The sequence below is a fragment of the Eptesicus fuscus genome, chromosome 5, assembly GCF_027574615.1.
Source record: "Eptesicus fuscus isolate TK198812 chromosome 5, DD_ASM_mEF_20220401, whole genome shotgun sequence".
NCBI classification, from domain to species: domain Eukaryota; kingdom Metazoa; phylum Chordata; class Mammalia; order Chiroptera; family Vespertilionidae; genus Eptesicus; species Eptesicus fuscus.
The window spans coordinates 5,715,784-5,742,266 of NC_072477.1; the positions used below are offsets into that span (position 1 = coordinate 5,715,784).

The window sequence follows — 26,483 nt, forward strand, 5'->3', positions numbered from 1 at the left end:
TTTTTTTTAAATGTCATTTTATTGATTTCAGAGAGGAAGCGAGAGGGAAAGAGCAATAGAAACATCAATGATGAGAGAGAATCATTGATCGGCTGCCTCCTGCGCGTCCCCCACTGGGGATCGAGCCTGCAACCCGGGCATGTGCCCTGACCAGGAATCGAACTGTGACCTCCTGGCTCATAGATCAACGCTCAACCACGGAGCCACGCCAGCTGGGCTCTCACCATTTTTAAGTGTGTGGTTCAGTGGCACCAAGTACATTTGCCTTTGTTGTGCCACCATCACTATCATCATCTCCGGAACGGAAACTTGTCCCCACGAGCCCTCCCTCCCCCAGCCTCTGGCAGCCACCTCTCTCCTCTCTGTCTCTGTGGGTTTGACTGCTCTAGGGATCTCACAGACGTGGAATCGGACAGGACCTGTCGCTTTGGGACAGCTTATTCCATTCGGCACTGTGTCCCCAGGCCCATCCACGTTGTAGGACGTGCCCATTTCCTTCCTTCGTGAGACGGACCAGTACCCCATCGTGCAGCCGGAGCGCCTCTCGCTTACCCATTTCTCCCTCCGTGGGCACTTGGGGTGGTCCCACAAGTTGGCTATTGTGACTAGTGCTGCTATGAACATGGGGGTACAGGATATCTTTGAGGCCCTGCTTTCACTTCCTTTGGGGAGGGACCCAGAGTGGAATTTTCCATTTCATTGTTTAAAGTGCTGATGGGACTATTTAAATCGACTTCACAGCCACCTGCCGGGAGTGTATCCCAGCCCCACGATCACTGGGCAACTGTGTTTGGAGGAATGTTGAGTTAAACAATAGACGATCGATCATGTTTCTGGGCAATTGTATTACTTCTCGGTGAATGAAGGCGACAGGGCCCCCATTTCCCTCTCTCTTTTCCGCAGGTTGCACAAGGGTGCGTGTCGTGCATGGAACACTGTGGTCATATCGTCCCAGAGAGCTCACGTTCCTGTTACAATGACAACATTCTCTGGACTCAGGCCATAAATTATCTCAAAATGATGTAGACTAACGATCTGTTAAAAGGTTTGGACAAGCCTGGCCGGCGTGGCTCAGTGGTTGAACATCAACCTATGAACTAGGAGGTCATGGTTCTATTCCCGGTCAGGGCATATGCCTGGGTTGTGGGCTTGGTCCCCAGTGTGGGGCGTGTAGAAGGCAGAGCTGATCAATGATTCTCTCTAATCATTGATGTTTCTCTCTCTCTCTCTCTCTCTCTTCTCTCTCTCTCTCCCTTCCTCTCTGAAATAAAAAAAAATATATTTTAAAAAATGTTTGGGCACAAAATCTCACATTATTAACTAAGTTTTCAGGGATTTTTCTTGAACTTTCTCCATAGATTTTTTTTTTAAATGCTGTGTAGATTATACCTAATTGATTTAACATGCATATCCTTATAATTATACTAAATCTTGCTGTTGTGTGTGTGTGTGTGTGTGTGTGTGTTTAGAGTACACTTTTACTATTGTGGGGAAAACATAGTTGTCCAATACTCTAGGTTAAGAGTGTGATAATGATCTTTATCGTCTCAAAGCAAGTGGACTGAGTTCTTAATTGTTATTTGTCATCTTGCTCTAGTGGACGTAAAACCTTCTAACGCAGTGGTTCTCAACCTTCCTGATGCCGCGACCCTTTACTACAGTTCCTCATGTTGTGGTGACCCCCAACCATAAAATTATTTTCGTTGCTACTTCATAACTGTAATTTTGCTACTGTTAATGAATCGTAATGTAAATATCGCGACCCACAGGTTGAGAGCCGCTAGCAGGGTCGCCTAAGACCATCAGAAAACACAGATATTTACATTACGATTCATAACAGTAGCAAAATTACAGTTATGAAGTAGCAACGAAAATAATTTTATGGTTGGGGGTCACCACAACATGAGGAGCTGTATTAAAGGGTCGCGGCATTAGGAAGGTTGAGAACCACTAAAGAAATGCCCAGCTGAACTTTTCTCCTGTCCCATTTCTGAATTTTCTTTATTCCCTCGCCTCCTTTAGTTGGGGGGTCACCAAATATCCACCTTTAACATTATAAACCAACAATACCAACATTCTTAAGGAGATCCATCGCCTACTCATTTACTCATGGTTCTCATTTCCTTTCCAAGGTCAAGATGCTATGTCGTTCAGCTTTTTATATCAATTATCCAATGTTTCCTGACGCATAAAATCATCAAGTGGAGTAGGGAGAGTGTAAAGATCGGACCGGAAGCGGAGGGGTGGGGAGTGAGAAAACAGAGAAGGGCCAAGTTCAAATGAGTCTCTGTGTTAAGTTTCACCTTTCAAAAGCCCCTTCTCTATCACACATGCCTCTTGACTTCGAGATGCAGGGGGTCCTTCAGTACTCTGGGGGGGACACCTATGTAACCCTCTGGCACCCCTGCCCTCTGTGCTGGGCCCATTTCCTTTCCTGCCAAAAGTTCTCCAATATGCATATGCATGCACTCCCCCTTCACTGCCCGGTGGCCCTGCTCCTGAGCTCAAGGCCCACTAAGATGCTCCAGGTCACCGGCAAGCCCTCGGCCACCAGGCGGAAGGGCCTTTCCCCGGCCTCGCCCTCCTGGACTGTTCCGTGACAAGGCCCACCTCTTTTTAAATAAATAAATATAGATATATATATATAGATATATATAGATAGATAGATAGATAGATAGATAGATTTCAGAGAGGAAGGAAGAGGGATAGAGAGATAAAAACATCCACGATGAGAGAGAATCAAGTCCCCCACCGGGGATCAAGCCCACAACCCGGACATGTGCCCTGGACCGGAATCGAACCTGGGACCTTTTGGTCCCCAGGACCACGCTCTATCCACTGAGCCAAACCGGCTAGGGCAAAGCCTCCCTCTTTGCAGCTTTCTGTGCTCTTAGCTTACTGGGTTATTCCCGTGCCCCTCTGACTGCGCCCTCTTCCCTTTCCCAGGCTCTGCCCAGCTCCTGCCGACCTCCCTCCGTCCTCCCCCTCAGGCAGCCCACTCACACCTCTTTGCCAACAGCTCCCAAGTCCCCGTTCTTTCACTGGGGAGCTGGTCTGGCCCCTCCAGTAGCCACAGGGCATTTCTAATGGGAGGCTGCTGTCCCCTCTCTGCCTTTCTGACTCTCCAGCTGTGTGGTCCTCTGGCTCGGCCCTCAGTCCCTCTGGCTGTCCGTGCCTCCGTGCCCCACTTCTGGAGGACGCAGACACTCGGCTGCTCCGGCTCCGGGCACTGGCCCCTGCAAGTCCAGCTCACACTCACACTCATCTCCCCAACAGTGCTCTGCTCAGCCACGTACCTGCGTGCAGACCGCCTGCCTCCCTCCACCCGCTGCCGGGCCGCCCCCCTGACCCCGTCTCTCTGTCCACTCTGATTTCCCACTGCCCGCCAGACAAGCGGTCCAGCCATGTCCCATCAGCCCTTGGCCCTCAGCAGGCCCCGCTCCCTTCCTTCGCCATCGCTAACATTGTCCTTCAAATACCAGGCCACAGTCCAGCCAACGGCACCTGTAGCCCTTCCGCCTCCTACGTGTCCCTTTCTCCTTCACAATCCCTCTTGTCTTCTGGGCTTGGTCTCTCTGACAAGGACTCCCACCATTCCCTCTGCCTTCGGCATCCAATGGCAGACGTGGCCAACCCGGGAGCCAAATACGCCACACAGGGCCACAGAGCCCTGGGCCTCACCCTGCCTTCTGCTGGCAACACAGGCCTCCCTCCATCTCGGAACCACGGGGAGGAGCACAGATTGTCCTAAGAGGAACTGTTGACTCCATCTCCATTTCCCCTGTGTCCAACCTACAGTTCGAAGCCACTCCGATTTGGCTGTGCGGCCAGGAGATGGTCCCATTCCTTGTTGCCAGCGCCTTGACTCCAGGCCATGGGCAATGAAACTCACAGGGTCGCCTGTGCATGGGTGGACTGGAAAAGTTACAAACCCGCGCGCCTGTGTGTTTCTCCTTCTGAGATAGAATCAATCCTGATTTCCTTGGGTCCCGTAACAAGTTAACTAGTGTGTAATGTAGCAAGTCTGCACCCGGGGGCTGATGGAGGGGGAGCGCACAAAGCAGATGTTTTCACTCCTGTGGAGGCCCAGACTTGGTGCTGTTTAAAGTGGGAAGCCGCATCCTTTGCCACCGGTGAGCGAAGCTTCCAGCGGAGTTGGGAACCGGGCGCTCACTCTCCCTGGAGGCGGGCCCTGCTGCCAGGAAGACCGTGGGGACCGCGGGGCCCGCCTCGCAGGACGCGGCCCAAAGCGGAGCTGCTCCGGGGTGGAAAGGCAGCTGAATTGGGCTCGCAAGTTGTCCTTGTTTGGTCCTGCAGCCGCCAGAGGACAGCGCCTCCAGGGAGCGCGGGCTTTGGCGTCCGCAGGAGGGGCTGCCCCGGCCCGAAGGGGGTGTAGGGTCCGCGGGAGGGTTCCCCGACCCTCCCGCGTCGCCGCCGCCGCCCTCCCCGCTCGCCTTTGTCCCCGCGTCCCCCACGCTTCGGCCTCCCGGTCGAGGAGGCGGGCCTGGCCGCGGAGCCCCCGCAGCATCCCCGCCCGCCGGCCCCGCGCCCTCCCTCCTCTCTGTGCACTGGACGGGCTCGACCCCGACCCCGACTCCGCCCCCGGCCCCGCCCGCCCGGCCCCGCCCGGCCACGTCCCCGCCGCGGGCGCCCCCTGGCGGGCAGAACCCGCGCTGGCGTGCGCGGCGGCGGCGGCGGCGGCGGGCCCGGGGTTGCCGTGGTAACCGGCAGCGGCCGCCACAGCAGGGCCGCCCCAGCGCCAGCGCTGGCCGCGGCTCGGGCGGCTCCGTGTGGGGTGAGCGGCGGCGGCGGCGCGGCCGGGCCGGGGGAGCGGGCGCTGCCCGGCGGCCTCAGCATGGAGGACGGCTTCTCGAGCTACAGCAGCCTGTACGACACGTCCTCGCTGCTCCAGTTCTGCAACGGTGAGCGGCGGCGGGGGCGGGGGCCCGCGGCGGGGCCGGGCCGAGGGGAGAGGCCGGGCGGCCGGGGAGGAGGCCGCGCAAAGTTGCGGCGGAGGGGCGCGCGGTTCCCGCCGCCGGGACGCATTGTGCTGGGCCGCGGGCCCGGGCCGCGCTCCCCGCGCTCCCCGCGCCCCTGCCCGCCGCCGCCGCCCGGCTCCGGCCAGCGCGCGCGGGACCGGCGGGTCGGGGCGCCTCCCGCACGAGCGCACCCGCCGCAGCGCGTGGGGAGGCCCGGCCGCCCGGGGGCTCCGGGGACGGTTGCGTCCGGCTTCCACGCTCCCCTCTGGTTGGAAAGGTCTGGATGGAGAACTCGGCAAACAAACCACTTAATAACACAACGGTGCTGCGGGGATGCACGCACCTTCGCTGCGGGTGGACCCTCAGAATCCATTCAGCTCCCCGTGGATGAGATCATCCCAGCTCCATGCCATCTAGATGGGCAGGCAAAGCGGACCTGCCTTAAAAGTGTTTCCACTTATTTTGCTCACACGGTAATAGATTTAAAAAATTTTTAATTCTTTTTTTTTTAACAGGAAGTAAACACTAATAGCTACCAACATGGCATCTTTAAAATGTTTACTCTCCCTGGTAAGGTTGAGAAAGATGCCCACAGCACACCACCTATTTTATCAGAACACGATGTGTGGTAGTTCATGCACAAACGACATGATTTTTTTTTATACACATCTTGGATTGATTGCTTTATCAGAGAGCCCCAAAAGTTTGTAAAGGAAAAAAAGTGTGTATTGTTGGTGGTGTGTGTGTTTTTTGTGTGTGTGGTTTTTTTTTTAAGGATTTGTCTGGAGTGCAGTTGGAATCTTTTGGAATTCTAGATGCTTTGACAACTCAAGCTATTTATTTTGCAACTGTGATTTAGGGGAATTTTTCGAGCCATTTAACACCTGTTTGCAATAGGGGGTATTAGCTGTAGCGATAGATGTTAGTGAGTGTGCTGATTCATCCTCTATAATGGTGTTTTCATCTCTGGTGGGATATCACCTTTTCATGGAAGCGGTTTTGGCAGCTTATAATTCTCATGTGAATCCCACGGGGCCGTCCCTACCTTAGTAACGCCCTCCCCTCTACCGTGCGATGAAAGTGTTGACTCCCTTCCAATTGGACACCCGTTTCCCCGAGCAGAAGCCCTGTGTGTTTTGATCCTCAGAAGGTGGGAAGGCAGATGGAGGGTCTTGGGTCCTCAGCTGGCCGCTGGAATCCCCCATCGTTTAGTCATGCGAACGGTGTTATTCTCCAATAGGTTTTGAATACTTTTCTTAATTGACTTATAATCAATCATATTTGAATTACTGTTTTTTACGTGAACGGTAGTACCCCCTCCTACGTGTTTATGGTAGAATTCCCTCTGTGTTAGTTGTGCAAGGCATGTGGCTGAAAAATTATGTTAAATGATTTCCAGGCATAGAGGTTTTGGAGTATGGTTGGTGTTTTTTTGTTTTTTTTTATCATTTCCCACCCACCCACCCTCCCCCGCCTCCCCTCTGAGATTCGGCAGTCCAGGCATGGAGGCTTTTAAAAAATTACTGTGTGGTCATATATGTTGACAGTTTGATTTAGGTTATGGAATGAGCCTCGATGTTTTTATTGGAGCCGCTGATAGGGAGGCCTGGTCATATTGTTCCTAAATAGCAGTTCGGTCATAGGGTTGACCTGAACATACATATTCATGAGTTTTTTTTATTTTCTGCCCTCTCATGTTATTTGCTAGTTTAGAGATATTGGTAAGATATTTTACTGGTCATGCTGTCTAAGATCAAGTAAAGACCAACTCTTACCTATTGTATGTATCCGTTTAAAGCAAAATCACCTCAACCAGAGGCAAACAATCAGATCACTTCAAAACACAAGGAGTGAATCGTGACTGTTGAATTACTTTTCTCAAAAAGTTCATAGCTCTTGTTATTATTTTTGGGTTACCTTCTGAAGACAGCTTAAAGCAAGAGTTGTCTGTGGTGCAGAAATGAATGCTCACGGGGGATGTCTTAAGCAACAGATGTTTTGATGTGAGATTATTCATTTTAAGAGGCTCCCATTAAGTGAAAATGTAAATAAATACAATTCAGTTAATTACTATGGTGATTCAGTTAAAACATTGGATCGAAGAAACACCATCCCACCAAGAGCTAAACAGAACATTTGGATTTTTTTTATCAGCTGCATTGAAACACTTTTTTAAATAGATTTACATTACAATGGCAAGACTACACAGCATACTGTATGAACTCATGAATTTTCATATGTTGAGTACAGCTCCATGCTTTTGGTAGTGACAGGAACTAAAAAGTCATAGTTACTTATTAGCTTCAGACAATACAACCCATACTTACCCTTTGGACGACGGGCACACTGAGCATGCTCAAGATAGAAGATCGTATCTAAATGAGACGGGAGCAGGAGGGAATTTTGTCCTCATGAATGACATTTCTGTCTTCGCCTTGTGCTCTTTTTCTTGCTATTTCTCCTACTTCCTTTGTCATTGATGCTCCACGTAAAGTCTGGCAGCTTCTCGTCTCCCGAAAGACTAGCCATTCTCAGCGTGTAGGTACTAGATTTCTCACAGAAGCAGAGAATCTGTGCGGTGTTTTTCTTCCGTGTTTAGAACTTTGTCAAGTGAGCTAGAAATCACAAACTTCCTTTATTGCTCTAAGAAAACCGACAGCAGTTGAAAAGTGGGAAAAGCTATCATTTGTCAGCCAATTTACGCCTTGGAAAATACCATCCTTTCCTCCACACTTTCTTCAAGGCCTCCCTTTGAGGGAGGCAGTCTCACCATCGTTTTTTATATAGGAGGCTCAGGGAAGTGTGTAAATTTATAAGGCCACACAACTGCTAAGGCTTGGATACCAGTGTGACTTTGTTTTAATAACAGCATCTATATATATAAAAGGCTAATATGCCAGGTGTCCCCTCAGGAGTTTGACGGGGAGACCGGGAGCTCGATTGCTTGATGTGACATGTGCTGACCACCAGGGGGCGGCGCGGAACGAAGGAAGGCCCCGGCCGGCAGCTGGCAGGCCCCAATCGGCCCTGATGGCCGGCCAGGCCTCAGGACCCTACCCATGCACGAATTTCATGCACCGGGCCTCTAGTTGTTGAGATAGTCACATACCATAAAATTTCACCCCTTTAAAGTATACAGTGAAGTGGCTTCCAGTATATTCACAGCATCGTGCAAGCATCCACATTTCTAATTCTAGGACATTTTTTTATCACTCTGGATAGAGACCCCAGTACCTAGAAGCAGTTACTCCCATTACCCCCATCACCTTAGACTCTGGTGACCACCAATCTACTTTCTGTCTCTAAGTTAGATCCTGGGTCTTTACTGTAAATGGAACCTTGCAATCATTGGCCTTTTGTGTCTGGCTTCTTTGACAGAGCATCTTGTTTTCAGGTTCATCCAAGCCGTAGCCTCTTGACGTGAGTACTTCATTCCTTCTTCTGGCCAAATAACATCCCATTGGACGGGTCAGCCACATTTTGTTCATCCTTCGCCAGTCGATGGACATGTGGGGTGTTTCCACCTTCTGGCTATCATGAGTAATTCTGCTAGGAACGTTCGTGGACAAGTTTTTGTGTGGACGGATATTTTCACTTCTTTTGGCTTGATACCTAGGAGTGGAATTGCTGGGTTATATTGTAACTCAGGGTTTAACACTTTTGAGAAATCATTCTGGAGTTGGTGAAATCTAAATACCCGCTCTTTGTATTACACCTTGCTAGTAAAAAGAATAGGGAATTAAGGACCTGGATGAAAGAGGAGCAGGTGGGAAGAACAAAATGTTGCCATTCCGTTTCACTTTCAACACTCACGTGCCCCTGTCACAGCTCACCAAAGTGTCAAAGCACACCCTTGCTTCGTTGCCATAGGTTATAAGACTCTCAGCATTTGAAGGGACCTAACAGATCATCTCATCTCCTCATTTACTTTCATTTTCCTTTTTTAATCCTCACCCAAGGATATTTTCCCATTGATTTTAGAGAGAGTGGAAGAGAGAGGGAAAGACAGAGAGAAACATCGATGTGAGAGAAACACATCGATAGGTTGCCTCCTGCACGTGCCCTGCACCTCTGGGATGCTTAATAAAACCAAACACTGCCTGGCCAGCATGGCTCAGTGGTTGAGTGTCGACCGATGGACCAGGAGGTCACGGTTCAATTCCTGGTCAGGGCTCATGCCCTTGTTTCGGACTTGATCCCCAGTGGGGAACGTGCAGGAGGCAGCCAATCAATGATTCTCTCTCATCATTGATGTTTCTATCTCTCTTTCCCTTCCTCTCTGAAATCAATAAAATTATATTTTTAAAAAATTCCCCACAAGACACAGTTTTAGACCCTTAATCACCCTCGTTTGCCATAGCTATACATTTCTTCTGACTGTATGCCTTTCAAAACTTGACACAACCGACTGTGGTATCCCAGGTAGGATTTTGAAACAGAGCAGAGGAGAACAGGATTCTTCACCTCCCTTATTCTATAGTTTATATTTCTACTAATGCAGCCCAAGATCACATTTGCTCTTTTGTCGGTCACCTCACATTGTTAACCTTCTCCTGATTTTCATCTAAAATTCTTGTTTGTTTACATGTACCATGGCTAAACCCTTTCTTTTCTTACTTTTCCTTTTGAGCAGAACCCTGTCAGATTATAAATAACACAATGGTAATCTGTATTGTCATGCTGTAAATCACCCCAGCCCTCCTGTAACACATTTCAGCATTGCAGTAACTTGGAAGTTGGTCATTGCCTTAAAGGGTATGAGTCTGACTAATCACCTCCTTTTCCTTTTGCCTTGGAAGGCGCCATGAGGGACTTGATTATGTTCCTTCCAAAGCCTGTCCATCGTGTATCTAGATCAGTGATGGGCAACCTTTTGAACTTGGTGTGTCAAACTTCGCCAAAAAACTGAGCATAATTCGGGTAGTGTGTCACTTTGAGGAAAAAAACATTATTTCGCGATATTTATAATTTAAATAACATAAATGTTTCATCCTCTGCATGCGGCCGCCTCAGCGGCCGCGTGTCATCAGAAATGGCACTGACACGCGTGTCAGAGGTTCGCCATCACTGATAGACGTTCCCTGATACCCGCCTTCTCCTGCAGGTGCTCCTCGAATCGCCACGGCAGGTCAAGTCCCGCTTCCTGCTGCTCTCAGACGCACGTTGAAATCACTTCCATCATCTTTTGCGCTGTTGGCCATTGACTTATTCCCTAGTTTTGAAATGGAAAATAGTGTTCGTTTCCAAGCACTCCTGTGTGGGGAATTGGGAGTGATGTATTTAAAATCTTACACAGCGTTTGGCATCTGTAATACAGATGACTTCCTCTTAACGCGGGGACAGACTTTTCAAGTTGGCAGCGAGCTGGATGGAAAGCAGGGTCCAGGAGCTCGGGGAAGGCGGTCCTCTGAACTCAGCAGCAGGGAGTGTCTTCACCCCCCTCTGCCCCCGCCGTGGTGACGAGGCCCCCGGGCTTTGCGAGAGGGCAGACTCGGGCAGGGCCAGCGCCGTGCCGGGCGGCAGCTTCTCACTGGTGCACCTGGTGCTCCGCCCGCAAGGAATTTATTTTATAGCCAAACCACAAGCATTTATGACATTGTAAACAAACCCGGGCATTTTGGTGGAAAATTGAAGAAACTGTGTTTAAAAAGTAACCATTGGTTGGTTATTGTTAATTTCTGAGATAGTGTAAGCCTTTCCCTCTAGTCTCTTAACAAAATACACATTTTAGTGGAGTGGAGGGCGGGTCAGAAAAGAGAAATAACCTCTCGTTTCTACTGTTACAGTCCGTTGGCGCTATAAACCTGGTAGCGTGAAAGCCTGAACCACGGAAAGCGTGGAGAAGTATTGCTTTACCAGTAAGGAGTTGCTTTCTCCCAGCACTTAAAATCAAGGGTATTTTGTACTACATGCAAAAAATCTTTTTCAGGAGAAATGTTATTATTCCCCTTTTAAAATCCTAGCTCATTGATAGAGGCTGTCTAGGATTAGCAAGATGTTTTAAATGACGTCAGAAACATCGGTAATAAAAAGAAGTATGCTGTAAATTCTAAATGCTGTAATTTTATTATCAATAAAACCCTCCCAGAGCTTCATGTCTTTCTCACTGGATGCTGACGTGAATTCGGTAGCATGCTGACACAGCGCCTTTGCTGCGAGGCCGGGCGGGCAGCGCTGGGCGTCCGAGGTGCCGGGAGGGCCGGGCACACCCGCTTGGTGGTTGGTCTTAAAGGAAGAGTTCTTTAGAAGAGTTTCTCTTTCTTCCAAGTACTTACTTTGTAACAAGAGTTAGATGGACATCCTTCTAACTTTGTTTCCTCGTAAGCTGTATCTTTACTGGAAAATACTGTGGGTTTGGAAAACCACATTTCTGCAGAGTACTTACTTGTGTCCTAAAAAAATAAAAAATAAAAATGCAGTAGCATGGCTATTCGGCCAGCTTTCTGGAAAAGATGTAAACGCTCTGTCTTTTATAAACTACCCGTTCTGTGTAGGCACGGATTTGACTCACAGGCTTGGATGCTGCCGAGGGCAAGCGCTCTGAGCCCAGAGCCTGGCCCGGGGGAGTCTGCCAGGAGGCGCTGGGCACCTGCAGAAGGAGGAAGAACCGGCCATGCTGGCCTCTGAGGGCGGCGGCCAGATGGTGCGCTTACTGCGACGTGGGCCAGGACCGGGTGTGTCCTTCATCCTGGGCACCGTCGTCCTGTGCATCACCGTCCTGGGCTGCAAACGGTCCCCACACATCACCTGCAAGGACAGGGGCCCGCTCACAGTGAAAGGGACTGGGGATAGGAACGGTCGGGTCGGTTTTAAGGCCTGTAAGTCCAGTTGGCGGATGGAACCTGTTTCCAATGAATCCCTGCAGTGTGGGGCAGTTAAGAATGTTCAGCCCTGGCCTGTGTGGCTCAGCTGGTGGGAGCGTCGTCCCGTGCACCGAATGGTCAAGGGTTTGATTCCCAGTCAGGGCACATACCCAGGTTATGGGTTCAATCCCTGGTCGGGGTGTGTAATGGGGAGGGCAACTGATTGATGTTTCTCTTTCACATCAATGTTTCTCTCGCTCTCCCTTCTTCTCTCTATAAAAAATCAATAAAAACATAACCTTTGGTGAGAATTTTTTAAAAATTGTTCAAAACATGGGCTTCCCAGGAATCATCCCAGACTCTACTTCCTCACACACGGCCCATCTCAGTCGGCTGGGTAGCTTCTACTCGAAAATCTCTGACATCCATCGCCCCTGTTTTATTTATTTACTTAATTTTAATGTAAAACATTTCCTGAGTCACTTATTTGTACATCTGCATTTTGCTATATTTCTGGTAATTTCATTAGCTTAGACTCCTAGCAGTGGGATCATTGAGTCAAAGGTCACAGGTACATCGCTACACTGCGTTCCAGCTGCCTGTCATACTAGGTCCGTGGTCGGCAAACTGCGGCTCGCGAGCCACATGCGCCTCTTTGGCCCCTTGAGTGTAGCTCTTCCACAAAATACCATGGCCTGGGCGAGTCTATTTTGAAGAAGTGGCGTTAGAAGAAGTTTAAGTTTAAAAAATTTGACTCTCAAAAGAAATTTCAATCGTTGTACTGTTGATATTTGGCTCTGTTGACTAATGAGTTTGCCGACCACTATACTAGGTATACCAGTTAATAATGCGGATTTTTTTCAATAGATGGAGTTACACATATGTTGATACATATGCAATTTGATATGTATGCTATTTTGTTGTATTGACAGCAAGCTTCAAAACTTCATATGTCATATTTTCTGAAGGTGTTAACATCATAGATATTTTTACACTTAAAAATGTCGAATTTCATGCCAAAAAAAGAGCATTTGCGGGAAGTTTTAATTCATTACTTAATATCGAAGAAAAAGTTATCATATACTTCAGGAAGCTTATGGTGAACATGCTCCATCTCAGGATATGTGTGAACGCTGGTTTAAATGCTTTAAAAGTGATGATTTCGATGTGAAAGACAAAGAACATCCAGGTCAATCGAAAAAGTTTGAAGACCAACAATTACAAGCATTATTGGATGAATATGCGTGTCAAACTCAAAAACAACTTGGAGGAAGATTAAACGTTGCTCAGCAAACAATTTCCGATCGTTTTCAAGCAATGGGAAAGATTTTAAAGGAAGGAAAATGGGTGCCACGTCAACTGAATGAAAGACAAGTGGAAAACTGAAAAGTCATCAGTAAAATGTTGCTTCAACTGCATGAAAGAAAGTCTTTTTTGCATCCAATTGTGGCTGGCAATGAAAAGTGGATTTATATTGAGAATCCCAAATGCACAAAATCATGGGTTGATCCAGGTCAACCATCAACATCGACTACAAGGCCAAATCGCTTCAGGAAGAAGACAATGCTCTGCGTTTGGTGGGATCGGGAAGGTGTGGTGTATTATGAGCTTCTAAAACCAGGTGACACCATTAATACTGATTGCTACCGACAACATATAATCAATTTGAACCACGCTTTGATTGTAAAACCACCAGAATGTGCCAGAAGACACGGCAAAGTAATTTTGCATCATGATGACGCACCATCACACACTTCAAAACCAGTTAAAGACACGTTAACAGATCTTGCCTGGGAAGTATTAACCCACCCACCATATTCACCAGACCCTGCTCCTTCAGATCACCACTTGTTCTGATCGATGGCACACGCACTTTCTGAGCAGCACTTCAAAACGTACGAAGAAGTGGAAAATTGGGTCTCTTGTTTGCCTCAAAACAAGAAAAGTTCTATTGGGACGGTCTCCACAAATTACCTGAAAGTTGGGGAAATGTGTAGCTAGTGATGGACATCACTTTGAATAGAGCACTTTTGATGTTTCTCTTGAAATGATCGTGTTTTCTTTGATTACAAAATCCGCCATTATTAACCAGTACACCTAGTACTCTCCCTCCGCACACGTTGAATGTTATGTCTATTTTAAATATTTACAATCAAATAGGTAGGCTTGAGGTGTCTTACATGTACATTATTGTTGTTTTAATGTGTATTTCTTCATTATTTGAGAATTTGAACATTTTATGTTTCTCAGCCATCTCTACTCCCTCTTTCCTGAATTATTCATTCATGTCCTTTGACCATTCTAGAAGAGAGGCTTAATGTTTTCTTTGCTGATTTATACATTTATTATAAATATATCTACACTAATAAAGAGAAATATGCAAATTGTCCGTACCTCCGTGCCCATGAGCCAATCAGGCGTAAGTATGCAAATCAACCCAACAAAGATTTTGGGTTAATTTGCATACACAGGCCTGGAGCAGGCGGGTGGGGCGGGATGCCTGCTATGAGAGGGAGGGAGGGGGGTGGAGGGAGCTACAGGAGTGGTGCTCTGCCAGGAGCGAGGACTTGCAGGCTCCCGGGCAGCCAGGAGCTAAGCCAGGGGAAGGAAGGCCTATTCTTGCACGAATATTCGTGCAACAGGCCTCTAGTATATATATATATTTACCTTCAATATTAGTTTGCATTAGTTTCAGGTATACAGCACAGTGGTTAGACAGTGTATACTTTACCAGTGTTTCCTCTGATTTTTCCAGCACCCACCTGGCACCATTCATAGGTATTACAACACCATTGACTACTCCCCATGCTGTACTTTACATCCCCGCGACTGTTCTGTAACTGCCAATTTGTACTTTATAATCCCTTCACCTCTCTCACCCAGCCCCCCAACACCCCTCCCCTCTGGCAGCCCTCAGTCTGTTGTCTGCATCTAGGAGTATTTTCAGTTTTGCTTGTTCACTTATTTTGTTCTTTAGATCCCACATATAAGTGAAGTCATATGGTATTTGTCTTTCTCCCACTGACTTAGTTCACTTAGCACAATACCCTCTAGGTCTGACACAAATGGTAAGATTCCATTCTTTTCTTATGGCTGAGTAGTATTTCATTGTGTGTATGTACCACATCGTCTGTATCCACTCGTCTGTTGTTACCAGACCAGCAACTTGGGTTGCTTCCATATCTTGGCTATGGTAAATAACACTACTCGTATAATGAACATGGGGTGGCATATATTGTTTTGAATTAGGGTTTTGGCTTTCTTCAGTTATATACCCAGAAGTGTAATCTCTGCGCCATAACGCAGTTCCATTGATAATTATTTTCTGTTGTTGTTGTTGTTGTGATCCTCACCCAAGGATATGTTTAAATAGAGGAAGGGAGAGAGAGGGGGGGGGGGGGTATATATATAGAGAGAGAGATCGGTTACCTCCGGACAGGGATTGAACCATAACCTAGGTATGTACCCTGATCAGGAATCAAACCTGAAACCTTTTGGTGCACAGGACGACACTCCAACCAACTGAACCACTGGCCAGGACCATTTTAACTTTTTTGAAGAACCTCCATATCATTTTGCACAGTGGCTGCACCCGTCTGCATTCCCACCAACAGTGCACGAGGGCTCCCTTTTCTCCGCATCCTCGCCAACACTTGTTGTTTGTTGATTTGTTGATGATAGCCATTCTGGCAGGTGTGAGGTGGCATCTCATTGTGGTTTTAATTTGCATCTCTCTGATGACTAGTGATGTTGAGCATCTTTTCATGTGAATACTGGCCATCTGTGTGTCCTCTATCAGATCCTCTCTCCATTTTGTAATTTATTTATCTTTTGGTATTGAATTGTCTGAGTTCTTTATAAATTTTGGATATTAATTTTGTGTCACTGGCAAATATCTTCTTCCATTTAATAGGTTGTCTTTAGTTTTGTTGATGGTTTCCTTTGCTGTGCAAACACGTTTTAGTTTGATGTAGTCCCATTTGTTTATTTTTTCTTTTGTTTCCTTTGCCCGAGGGGGTACGTCAGAAAAAATATTTCTAACAGAAATATCAGAGACTTGACTGCCTATGTTTTCTTCTAAGAGTTTTATGGTTTCAAGTCTTTAATGAAAAGAGTCCTTTCTTATATGTGGTGTAGAAAGGTGGTTTAGTGTCATTCTTTTGCATGTATCTGCGCAATTTTCCCAACACCCTTCACTGACTATACTGTCATTACCCCACTGTAGGTTCTTGCCTCCTTTGTCAAATATTAATTGACCATCTAGGCGTGGGCTTATGTCTGGGCTCTCGCCATTGCTCCTGCTTTAGCTCAGACCCTCGTCAGCTCTCATCTGGGATTTTGTTTTAGAAAACAAAACAAAAACAGCAGCCCCTGCCCTAGCTGATTTGGCTGAGTACATAGAGCGTCAGCCTCCAGATCAAAGGGTCCCGGGTTCAATTCCAGTCAGGGGCACGCATCTCGGTTGCAGGCTCTTCCCCGGCCGTGGCCCTGGTCCAGGTTGTGCAGGAGGCAACCAATCGATGTGTTTCTCTCACATTGATGTTTCTCTCTGTCTCTCCCTCTCTTTCACTCTCCCTAAAAATCAATGGAGAAATATCCTCGAGTGAGGATTAACTAACTAACTAACTAACTAAATAAATAAATAAAAATAAAAACAGCAGCCCCGAACTAGACTTTCTGCCTCCAGCCTCGGCCCCTTCAGGCCACGCCCTTTTTTGAACCCAGCCGTGAGAGCCCGCTGTGCCCACAGACAGTGACCTGGGTTCCAGCAGCGCACGGGCGGCCTGCGTTGCCGTTGGGACCTAGACCTTCCCCCTTTGCCCGCGGTTGGGTATTAAAGACCCCAGTGGGGGTGGTGCTGCCCGCCGTGGGCTGGGCTGGTGCTGGTGCTGCCGAAGGAAGACCCGTGGGAGCGCCTCCCTCTGGGATGAGCAGAAAGGGGCTGGGAGGGGGCGGGAGGCCATTCCAGTCCCCCAGGGGCGTGTGTAGGAAGCCCCGAAGGAGAAAGGACCTTTTGGAAACTGAGCCGTCTCCTACGGTAAAAGAAAAAGGAGCGAGTGGCCTGAAATGAGGCTGGGGAGGGGCATGGGGGGGGGGGTGGGTCCCAGGGCTCCTCGGCCATGTTAAGGAGGTTGGTCTTATTCCGAGGAGCAGAGGGAATGTGGGGAGAATTTTGAGGCAAGGGAGTGGCGTGGTCAGATGTCCAGGGATTCTCTAAGGAGGCTGGGCTGGGACAGTCGTCGGCAAACTCATTAGTCAGCAGAGCCAAATATCAACAGAACAACGATTGAAATTCCTTTTGAGAGTCAAGTTTTTTAAACTTAAACTTCTTCTAACGCCACTTCTTCAAAATAGACTCGCCCAGGCCGTGGTATTTTGTGGAAGAGCCACACTCAAGGGGCCAAAGAGCCACATGTGGCTTGCGAGCCGCAGTTTGCCGACCACGGGGCTGGGAGGTCAGGGGAGGGGGAGGCGGGCGTCTGTTGCGTGAGTGCAGGGGAGAGGCCACAGCGTTTCCGCTGCCGGGGATGCGTAGGGCTCCCCTCGCCTGGACTGTGTCATTAGGAGCTGGGACAGGGAGGGTCTGCCCCGACAGGCGTCTGGCTCATTCTCCTGCGTGGGTGCTGTGTGCCCAGACAAGGGAGCAGGAAGGATGGAGGGGGCATCGGGGGCCTGTGGGACATCACGCTGGGGGGCCAGCAGGCTGTGGGAGGCAGGGTCTGGAGCCCGGGCGACGTCTGGACCGGAGATAACAAACGTGAGCGCCGTCGGTAGATAGATGGTGACTGGTCCCGGCCCGCATGAGCCCACGGAGGCGAGCCGGGCACTTGGCGTGCTCCTCCTGGGAGACAGACCCGAGCCTGCCAGCTCCTGTTGGAAGTCCAGCGTCCCTTCCTCCCAGGTTGGCACGCGGGCCCTGCCGCGGGCGGCTGCCTGTCTCAGCAAGTCCCAGCTCCGGGCCCGGCCACCGGCCCGCTCCCAGGGCAGCGAGGCGTGCTTCCTCGGTGTCCACGGGGTGTTTGGTGTAAACCTCTGTCGTCACGATGGCCCCAGGGGCCGTCGCTGTGGCTTATTTGCACATCTCCCGTAAGACTCACCGCCTTCCCGGCAGAGCGCCTTGGTGTGGGGGTCAGGTACCGTGATGGGCTCCCATGAATGTCAGAGGAATGGAAGCAGGGACAGTCTTTTCCTTGTAGCGGCTCCTCACACGCACACAGCGGGCAGAAGGCGCCTGGAACCGGTGTGCACTGACCTGCTTAAAGGGGGAAAACACTCCCGCCACCCTTCTGTGTGCTGGAAACAATGTGCGTATACTCCCATGCTACGTATCACCTGTGCACGCCTACACATGTACACATACACGCATGTTATATGGGACGTGCTCCCTCATCAGAGAACTAGTAGACGGGGGCACTGAGAAGGGAAGGCACTGCAGGCGAGGAAGCCGGTGGGTGAAACTCAGAAACGTATGAGGAGGGACCATGAGGAGCCAGGCCTGATGGAGTCAGAACTCCCCTGCACACACATGACAGAGCTCCCCCCCGCCGGACATGGGGTCGCTTGAATCGGGAAGTGGAAACATTTGCAGAAAGCCTTGGGTGATTTAAGCCCAAAACAATTATTCGCAGCAAAGTAGTTGACACAATAAAGTAGTTGTTGGCAAAACCGGCCTGTTTAGCACTAACAAAGGTCTGACTGTGAAATCAGCCCCCGAGGTCATGTGTGTGACAGGTGTAACCATTCTTAGGAAACCGTGCTCCAGCGGAGAGCCCTTGGGGGGCTGGGACTCGCCTGCTCCCCAGCATTAGCCCTGTCGCCCCGTTACAGCCCCTCAGACAGGAACAGGCCGAGTGGGCTCCTTCCTCTGTTACCAAGTCGCCTGTGACGCTACCTCCGGGTAAACCGTGGAAGCTGCTCGTGGTACCCTGTGGGCCCTATGTCAGCAGGGCCTCGCCGACCTGGGCCTTACACAGCGGCGACCTGCAGCGCCCGCCCTCCGCTGCTCGCAGACTGACATCTGGCCTGTGCGGCATTTCTTTGCCTGCCTTCAAAATTTTATCGAGTTGCTATAATTTTTTTAAAAATATGCTTTTACTGATTTTTAGAGAGCGAGGAAGGGAGAGGGTTAGAGAGAGACATCGATGAGAGAAACGTTGATAGGCTGCCTCCTGCACGCCTCCCTGGCTAGGATTTCATTTAGGCGCCGTGGGTGCACGCAGTGGGTGCACACAGTGGGCGCACGCAGTGGGTGCACACAGTGGGCGCACGCAGTGGGTGCACACAGTGGGCGCACGTGGTGCCCTGGCCTAGGTTTCCCTGCAGACCTAGGTTTCCCTCTGAACCAGCAGCGCCCAGAGGACCTGCCGTGGGCCTCGGTGCCTGTGTGCTGAACCAGGGCTGGATCAGTTCCGAGTGGAAACGCTGAGTGGTCACTTTGGTCTGGAAATGGCCTCTGGGGCAGGTATTCGCATCCTCTGTCGGCAGCTTTAATGAAACTTCCTTCTCAGGTCAGCAGTCCTGGTTCTCTCGGTTTTTCTCCAGCGGCCTTATTCTAGTCATTAGTCTCCTCCTTTCTCAGAACATTTTTATTTTTAATTATTACAAAACATACCTAACATCAAATTTGCCATCTTCACCGTTTTTTTTAATCCTCACCTGAGGATATTTTTCCCATTGATTTTTAGAGAGAGTGGAAGGGCGGGGAGAGAGAGAGAGAGAGAAACATCAATGTGAGAGAGACACATCAATTGCTTGCCTCCCACATGCGTGATCCAGGCCAGGGATTTTACCTGCAACCCAGATACATGCCCTTGACCGGGAATTGTACCGGTGACCCTCCTGTGCGCAGGTTGACGCTCTAACCACTGAGCATCACCAGCCAGAGTCCATCTTCGCCATTTTTAAGCCTACAGCTCAGTGGGAGATGTACATTCATGTTGTGCAACCACCACCACCACCCACCTCTAGAACGTCATCTTGCAAAACTGAAACTCTTCCCATGAAACACTAACTCCTCTCCCAGCCTGGCAACCCCCATTCTGTGTCTGTCCCTGTCACTCTGACTGCTCCCAGTCCCTCATGAGAGTGGAATCGTCGCGTTTTTGTCCCTCTGTGACTCGTTTATGTCCCTTGCAGAAGCTATAGTTGCGTGACGCTCCAGAATCCAGAGTGAACAGTGTCGAAGTAAGGGTTCGAAGCCAGGCGCAGAGTGGGCTAACCACCTTAATGTCCGAGGCCATCAGGGCTCTGCCGAGGCATCCCCAGGTCACACCCACATGTCCTACCGGCGCCCTGCTCCGCCCCTGTGAAGTCTAAGCATCTTATCTCTGGAATCCTTGTAATACAAAGCATGTTCTCCTCCCCACCCCACCCCCAAGCTGGCGTCAGCACAAGGCCGGCCGGAGTCCTGGAGCGGGGCTCAGGCCCCGCGATGCCCTTTACGCCCAGCGAGCAGCCACAAAGGGCTCCTCTGACGCGCGGAGAATGGGGACCAGTGTCTGGGCTCTCTGAGGAACGGGGGAGGTGGGAACCATGCAGAGCAGTCTGGGAAAACGATGAGGGGGTGCGTACGTTTGCTGAAGAAATTCCATGGCATGTGCCTTCTGATCACCAGTAGCGCATGCTCCCTCGCAGCCAGCTAACGCACTAAGAAAGGAAACAGCAGATGTGGGACCCGTGACGCAGGCGCGATGTGGGCCGGAGGCTTGGAATATCTCTGGCTTTCTGTTTTGGTTTTGTTTTTGAAGCTTGCTCTTGCACATGGGCACCGTCCCCTGACAGGAATGTCTGGCTGGGACATCTCCTTTGCGGGACTTTTTGTTTAAAAAGACAAGCAGGCACAGGCTACACGTGTCCAAAGGGAACCAGCTCCCGAAAACCAGCAGAAAAAATCGCACACTTGCCTTTCAAGACCCGCTGGAATCTTTCACCAACGCACTTCCCCCCAACGTTCAAAGCGGGGGCTTTGGAGCAGGTCTGGGTTTGAATTTTGATTTTGCGAATTACAGAGAAGCTGGGAAAACAAATGCCCTGGCCCCAGTCTCTTCCAGCTCTGTGCCCTGTTGGGCACACCCAGAGGAAAGCGGAGAGCCAGGGAGCACGTTGCAGCCCCACGCGGGTGGTGCTGGGTGGCCCCCCAGCACGGGGGACGCGGCAGAGGAGGGGGGAGAGGTCTGGAGAGCTAACGCGAGAGGTCCGCAAAGTAGTCTAGAATGCAGACGTTCCTACTGAGTAATACATGTTGCCTTCACCTTTTCATGGTTGCAACCACATTGACCTATCCCAGTTCCTGTGGCCAAGTAGGTACCCCCTGAATGTTGGATCAGGGGTGGCAGCACATCCCTCTGCCTACTGTGCACATTGTCCCTTCAGTAAGCCGGGAATGTCAGGGCTCTGCGGTCACGCCTCATGGATCCTCGCCCCTCCTGTTTCCCCCTGGGACACAGCCTGCAGGAACCTCCCCCATCTACCAGGGCTCCGGGTTTCCTCTGCATTTCCACCGTGGGACCCGTGCCCCTGCACTGTGGCGAGCTGTGCAGCCTTTGCCTCCACTGCCAGCTGGTAAGTTCCTGAGGGTAGGGACCCTGTGTTGTCTTTCTGTGTTGCTCCCCTCCATTGCTCCGCATGGGGCCTTGCATAGAGTCTGTGCTTGGTAAATGCTTGTTGAATGACAAGTCAAACACGAAAACCACACCAAGGGCCGTGCTATCTTCAGATGCTCGTGGAAGGCAGGGGAGGCCCTCCGGATGCTGGGAGCCCTTCAGGACTACCCAGGACACGTTTCCTTGTTTGCATAGTGAAATCACTCAGTCGTAGGCAAAGCGCTTCGTGACCGTAGAATGGAGTGTACATATTTGCATGCGTACCTGGTGAAAAGCAATGCATTTTTTATAGCAGTTTGTTTTGCTTATTTACCTATTTCTTTGGTTGAGGGGGCCTCCACACACAGGCTGACTTCTGTAATCTCCTCCAACACTGGAGGGACTTACTGAGAGATACTACAGCTTACTCAAGACCACACATGCTGTCCAAGGGTAATTTTATTTTTTTTGCTATTATAGGTGTTTTTTTAAAAAACAACAATGAATTCAATATTATTTTGCATTAGTTTCAGGTGTATAGCATAGTGCAGTGGTCGGCAAACTCATTAGTCAACAGAGCCAAATAAATATCAGCAGTACAACAGTGGCGATTGGTTTAACTGGGATTATGTACTAAGTAAAAGAAAGTAAATGAAGTTAAAATAGAGAGTCTCAATATTACTCTTGAGAGTTCCAGTGAAGAGGGTGGAGAGGGTGAGCACTGTGCTTGCCACGCCCAGGACCACCTCAAATCACAAGCAAACCGCAGGGGACTCCGGAGAGTCCCCTGGAGCCGGGCTGAACAGAGCCCGTCGCTAAGGATGTAAAGACGAAGCCGCGTGGGGAATGGTAGGAGAGGCAGAGACGTGGAAAGGGCTGGCCCCACACCCACGTGTGGCGGCTGAGAATCAGGAGGGACAGCTCAGCTGCAGGGGCCCCCCTGAAAAACGAGGGGGCCAGGCCCCATACCGAGCTCCCCAGCCAGGAACACCAGCATCGGGAAGAGAAGCCCACAGAACATCTGGCGTGAAGGTCAGCAGGGATTCTGTCTGTCCAGGTGAGATGAGAGGGAAGGATGATGGAGACCCGGGTGTCCTCCTAAAGGGCGCTCACAGACTCGCGCTTGCAAGCACTCACCCTGGGCTCTGGCCTTTCTCTGGGCGGAGGCGTGCGGGCCGGTGCTCCCCAGGATGCCCCTCTCCGTCTGCAGGTCCCAGGCCTGTGCTTTCCTCCCTTGCTGCCTCCGAGGCCCCCGAGTTATTTGGTGATTAGGACCAAGTCTCTACCTTCCAGGACTCAGCCGTGCAGCCTCCGCACTAAGTGAGCAGTGAGCCTGCTGGGAGTCGCACCCCGAGATGTGGGTGGGGTGCCAGTGGTGGCCTGGTCTTGCTGACTGCCTCAGCAGGCATGGCCCCCTAACCCCCCGAGTCACACGTGTCTGACACCCCAACAACTGGGTGTGGACGGAGAAAGTCAAGCAAATGAATGTTTCACCTAAACCTAGGACGGTCGATTTCAGGCAACAGCCAGCGGGTGGCTGCTGTTTGCGATGCTGCAATGAGGAGCAGCCCCTGGGCGGCTGGCCGTGGGTTTAAGAACCTCGTGGCTTTTGGAGGAGCCACACGGCACTCAGGTGTTTCTCACAATTCGTCCCCTGCTAGGTGCCTCGGGGTGACCCTCCTCGTGGCACTGTGCACCCCAGGCTGCATCGGCCCTCCACAGGGCGCCTGGCTCCATACCAAGAGCCTCGGTGTCAGTCAAGATCTAGGGCCCTCTGACGTGGGGGGGGGGGGGGAGTGGGAGGGGGACGCAGGCTTCCCTGCAGGGTGGCTGCAAGTTCTAAGGGTCAAGGAAATCATGTAGACCTTTGAGTAGAGGCTCCTGAATAGGAGTTTGTTCGGAGTTCCCAGTGGCTAGCATCTCTGTTATCAACGGCTTTGTCACAATTTGCTTTTCTGTAGCTGAACATTATTACATGGTTTTAAAAGTAAGTGAAGGGATAAAGTGTCTCTAAGTGTAATAATTATCTTTTCTGATCCACTGGGAGAGTGGGCAGAGGGGCTGTAAACCAGAGAAAGGACCTCTGGTTTACTCTGCCAAGAATGCGGTCCAGCCCGGCCGGTGTGGCTCAGGGGTTGAGCTTCAACCCATGAACCAGGAGGTCAGGTTCGATTCCCGGTCAGGGCACATGCCTGGGTTGCAGGCTCGATCCCCAGTGTGGGGCTGTGCAGGAGGCAGCTGATCCATGATTCTCTTTCATCACTGATGTTTCTCCCTCTCTCTCCCTCTTCTTCCTCTCTCTAAAATAAAATAAAATAAAATAAAAATCAGTAAAAAATATTTTTTTAAAAAGAATCCGGCCCACAGCTCCCCATCTCCCTCCTCAGGGGTGAATACACTAGATGCCGCCCGGGCAGCGGAGTAGCCCGTTTGGCCCAGGAATCTCCTGAGCCATCTTTCCTGAGGAAGGAGATGGAGCTGTTGGGCCGAGAAGGGCTATGGCCGAGCCTGTGCTGTGTGCTGTGAAATACCAGCCTGTGGATTAGGTTTGAGCAGCACGTGACAAGCTTGTGCAGGAGAAATGCTGGCTTTTGAGTTAAGCTGGGGGCAGGGGGAGGGGGGAATAAAACAGTCACTTAGCTTTCTTTCTTTCTTTCTTTCTTTCTTTCTTTCTTTCTTTCTTTCTTTCTTTCTTTCTTTCTTTCTTTCTTAATCTTCAAGGCAAAAGCTTAAATGCCTTAGCCTAGACATTTATGTGGTCTTTTGGTTGTAGAACAGGTAATCTGGTAGATTATCAGAACTGACAAAAATAACTAAAAAAACATGTAGAGACGTAAGAAGACTGTAAACTGTGCGTGCACAGTCACGACCCACAGGCCGGATATGCACGGTGGTCTCCTAAGAGTCGGCGGGGCTGGGAAATCCCTGCGGCCTCGTGGCGATGCGGTTGTGAGCGCTCCTACGGCTGGCACTCACGAAAGGGCGGCCGTGCCGTGGTGTACAGGACACAGCACTCGGTAATGAGCGCCAGCGACCCCCCGACCGGTTAAGTGTTCAATGGCTATTCGAGCGCACGCTTTCCACTTACAAGAGAAGTTTCTGTAAAAGCGCGTGCGGCGCCCCAGCAGCCTCGCACTGGCGTTCGCTGCGATTGTGTCATCCCCCGGCTGCGCCCAGCTCCCAGCACGTCTGTTCTCCCGTGCGCGGTCTAACTGTGTGTTGTGTTGTACAGGGACGTGCTGCGCAGGCGTCGCCCGGTGCGCTAGGCGGCATCACAGGTGTGTCGCAGGCCAGGCCACCTCGGTGTGCGTGTCCGTGCTCTGACGGTCGCACAGCGACGGCGTCCTCTAACGACACGTTCCTCGGAATGTACCCTCATCCTTAAGCTGTGCGTGACTGTAATTATCCCAGTCCAAATTAACGACTAGTTACCAGCCAACATTAACTAAAACGTAGATAAGTGGAACACTTACGTTAATGCCCTGGACACTCGGGCCCCAGCCCCTTTCACGCCTGCCTGGCGGTGGCCGGTGCCGAGTCGGCCGTGCCGCCTGGGGCCTTGCTCAGCTTCCTGGTGCTGCAAACCGCACGCCACGACCTACGCCGACGTGAAGGCCCAGGTACCTGACACACCTGCAGCCTCCCGCAGTGTCCGCCTTACCGAAACGCTGAGCGCTGGCCCTGTTCTTCCCCCAAACACCGAAGGGAAGGGGTGGCACTGTGGTCCTTCTCACAGAAACCTGGAGATTAAAGGGACTCAGGGCTGAGCTCACCTTCTTAAAAAAGGAATCTGAAAAGAAGATGAAAGGAGCCCATTTTATTATGAAGCAGTTTTTGAACGAATAGGTCACAGAGCTGGGAGGCAGAGCGGATTACGGAGTGGAGTGCGTTAAGAGGTGAGTTACACAGAGGCTGCGCGCCGCTCAGCCGAGCCCCCTCCCGCCCCTCCCTCCCTCGGGGATCCCGCCCCCCGGGGACCAGTTAGCTCAGAGCCCAGAGATGACCTTCCACTTTCCCAGGCCGCCATGCAGGCGTGTCTCGGTGGCCACTGTTCCTGCGAAGCCAGACCCCCAGGGAGGGCCTGTGCTGGGTCTGTGCGCTCCTTCCTCTCCCCAGGACCCGGTGGCAGGCAGGCTGGGCACTGCTGAGGCTCAGAGAGGCAGAGTGACCTGCCCCCGGCCACACAGCCAGGGCTGGCAGAACCAGTACTCCAGCTCCAGTTCCTGGATTCCGGAGCCGTCCTGTACGGCCACAGCCCGCAGCTGCGGCTGCCTCGTCCCTGGTATGCGAGCTTGCATTTCCCTCCCTGCTCACACAGAGCGAGGAGGCTTTGTCTCAACAGCAAACGTACACCTTCTCATGGGGTACCGACTGTCAGGTTAACATGGGTTCGTTGGAGAGAATTTGGGGGTTGGGGGGGGTGTCTGTTGAGACAGGATGAGGAGATACTCTCTTTGATGCCAGGTCGCAGCCGTGAAGCTGCCGCGCTGGAAGGACGGCTTTGATTGATGGCTCGTTAGTGATCACGGGGGACCCTGTGAGTGGCTCTGGGGTTTGTGACATTTCCTGTCTGTCTGCTTTGTGATCTGAGAGGGAGAGCACGCGGGTGACTCTGGTGTGGCTTCCGTGGTGGACACGCCTCAAGCTGAGCACTGTGTTTGCTCAGAGGTCAAAGGTGGCTCCTGCAAGGCAGACCCGCCAGGAGGAAGGCGGGGCTCCCTGCGAGGCAGGTGCTCCGACCTGCTAACCGCTGACACCGCAGAGCACGGAGGGAGGTTCCGCCTCCTTTTACTTGTCCTCGCGCTTCCTCTTGTCTCACCCTTCCTCTCGGGGGGGTGACCGAGACCAGACCCTGCGGGCAAAGCGGGGAGCGTGGTCCCGGAGCGCCTGTGCCCGCTCTGACGGGGGTGGGGGGGGGGGGCGCCCTCAGGGGGGGGCGCCCTCGCGGGGGGGGGGGGCGCCCTCGCACTTTGTTCACCTCCCACACACTGTGGGCAGACAGTGTTCCTGGGGCCGCAGACAGGACACTGCGATCGTGGGGCTGGGCACTTCGCTCGGCTCGCCGGCTGGCACCGGTGCCCCCAGGTGACAGCTGGAGGGCCGTTCTTAGGGTGCCTGGT

General features: G+C 51.2%; 1 protein-coding gene across 1 annotated transcript in view; it reads left to right on the forward strand.

The window, feature by feature from the left end:
- Positions 1 to 4,764: 4,764 nt before the first annotated feature.
- The window catches only part of EML1 (EMAP like 1), a 108,670-nt gene continuing 86,951 nt past the window's right edge, over positions 4,765 to 26,483 (forward strand). Inside the window, exon 1 of the mRNA XM_054715762.1 lies at positions 4,765 to 4,922. Within this exon, the coding sequence (XP_054571737.1) occupies positions 4,856 to 4,922 (67 nt within the window). The 5' untranslated portion in view covers positions 4,765 to 4,855. The remainder of the gene's footprint in view (positions 4,923 to 26,483) is intronic.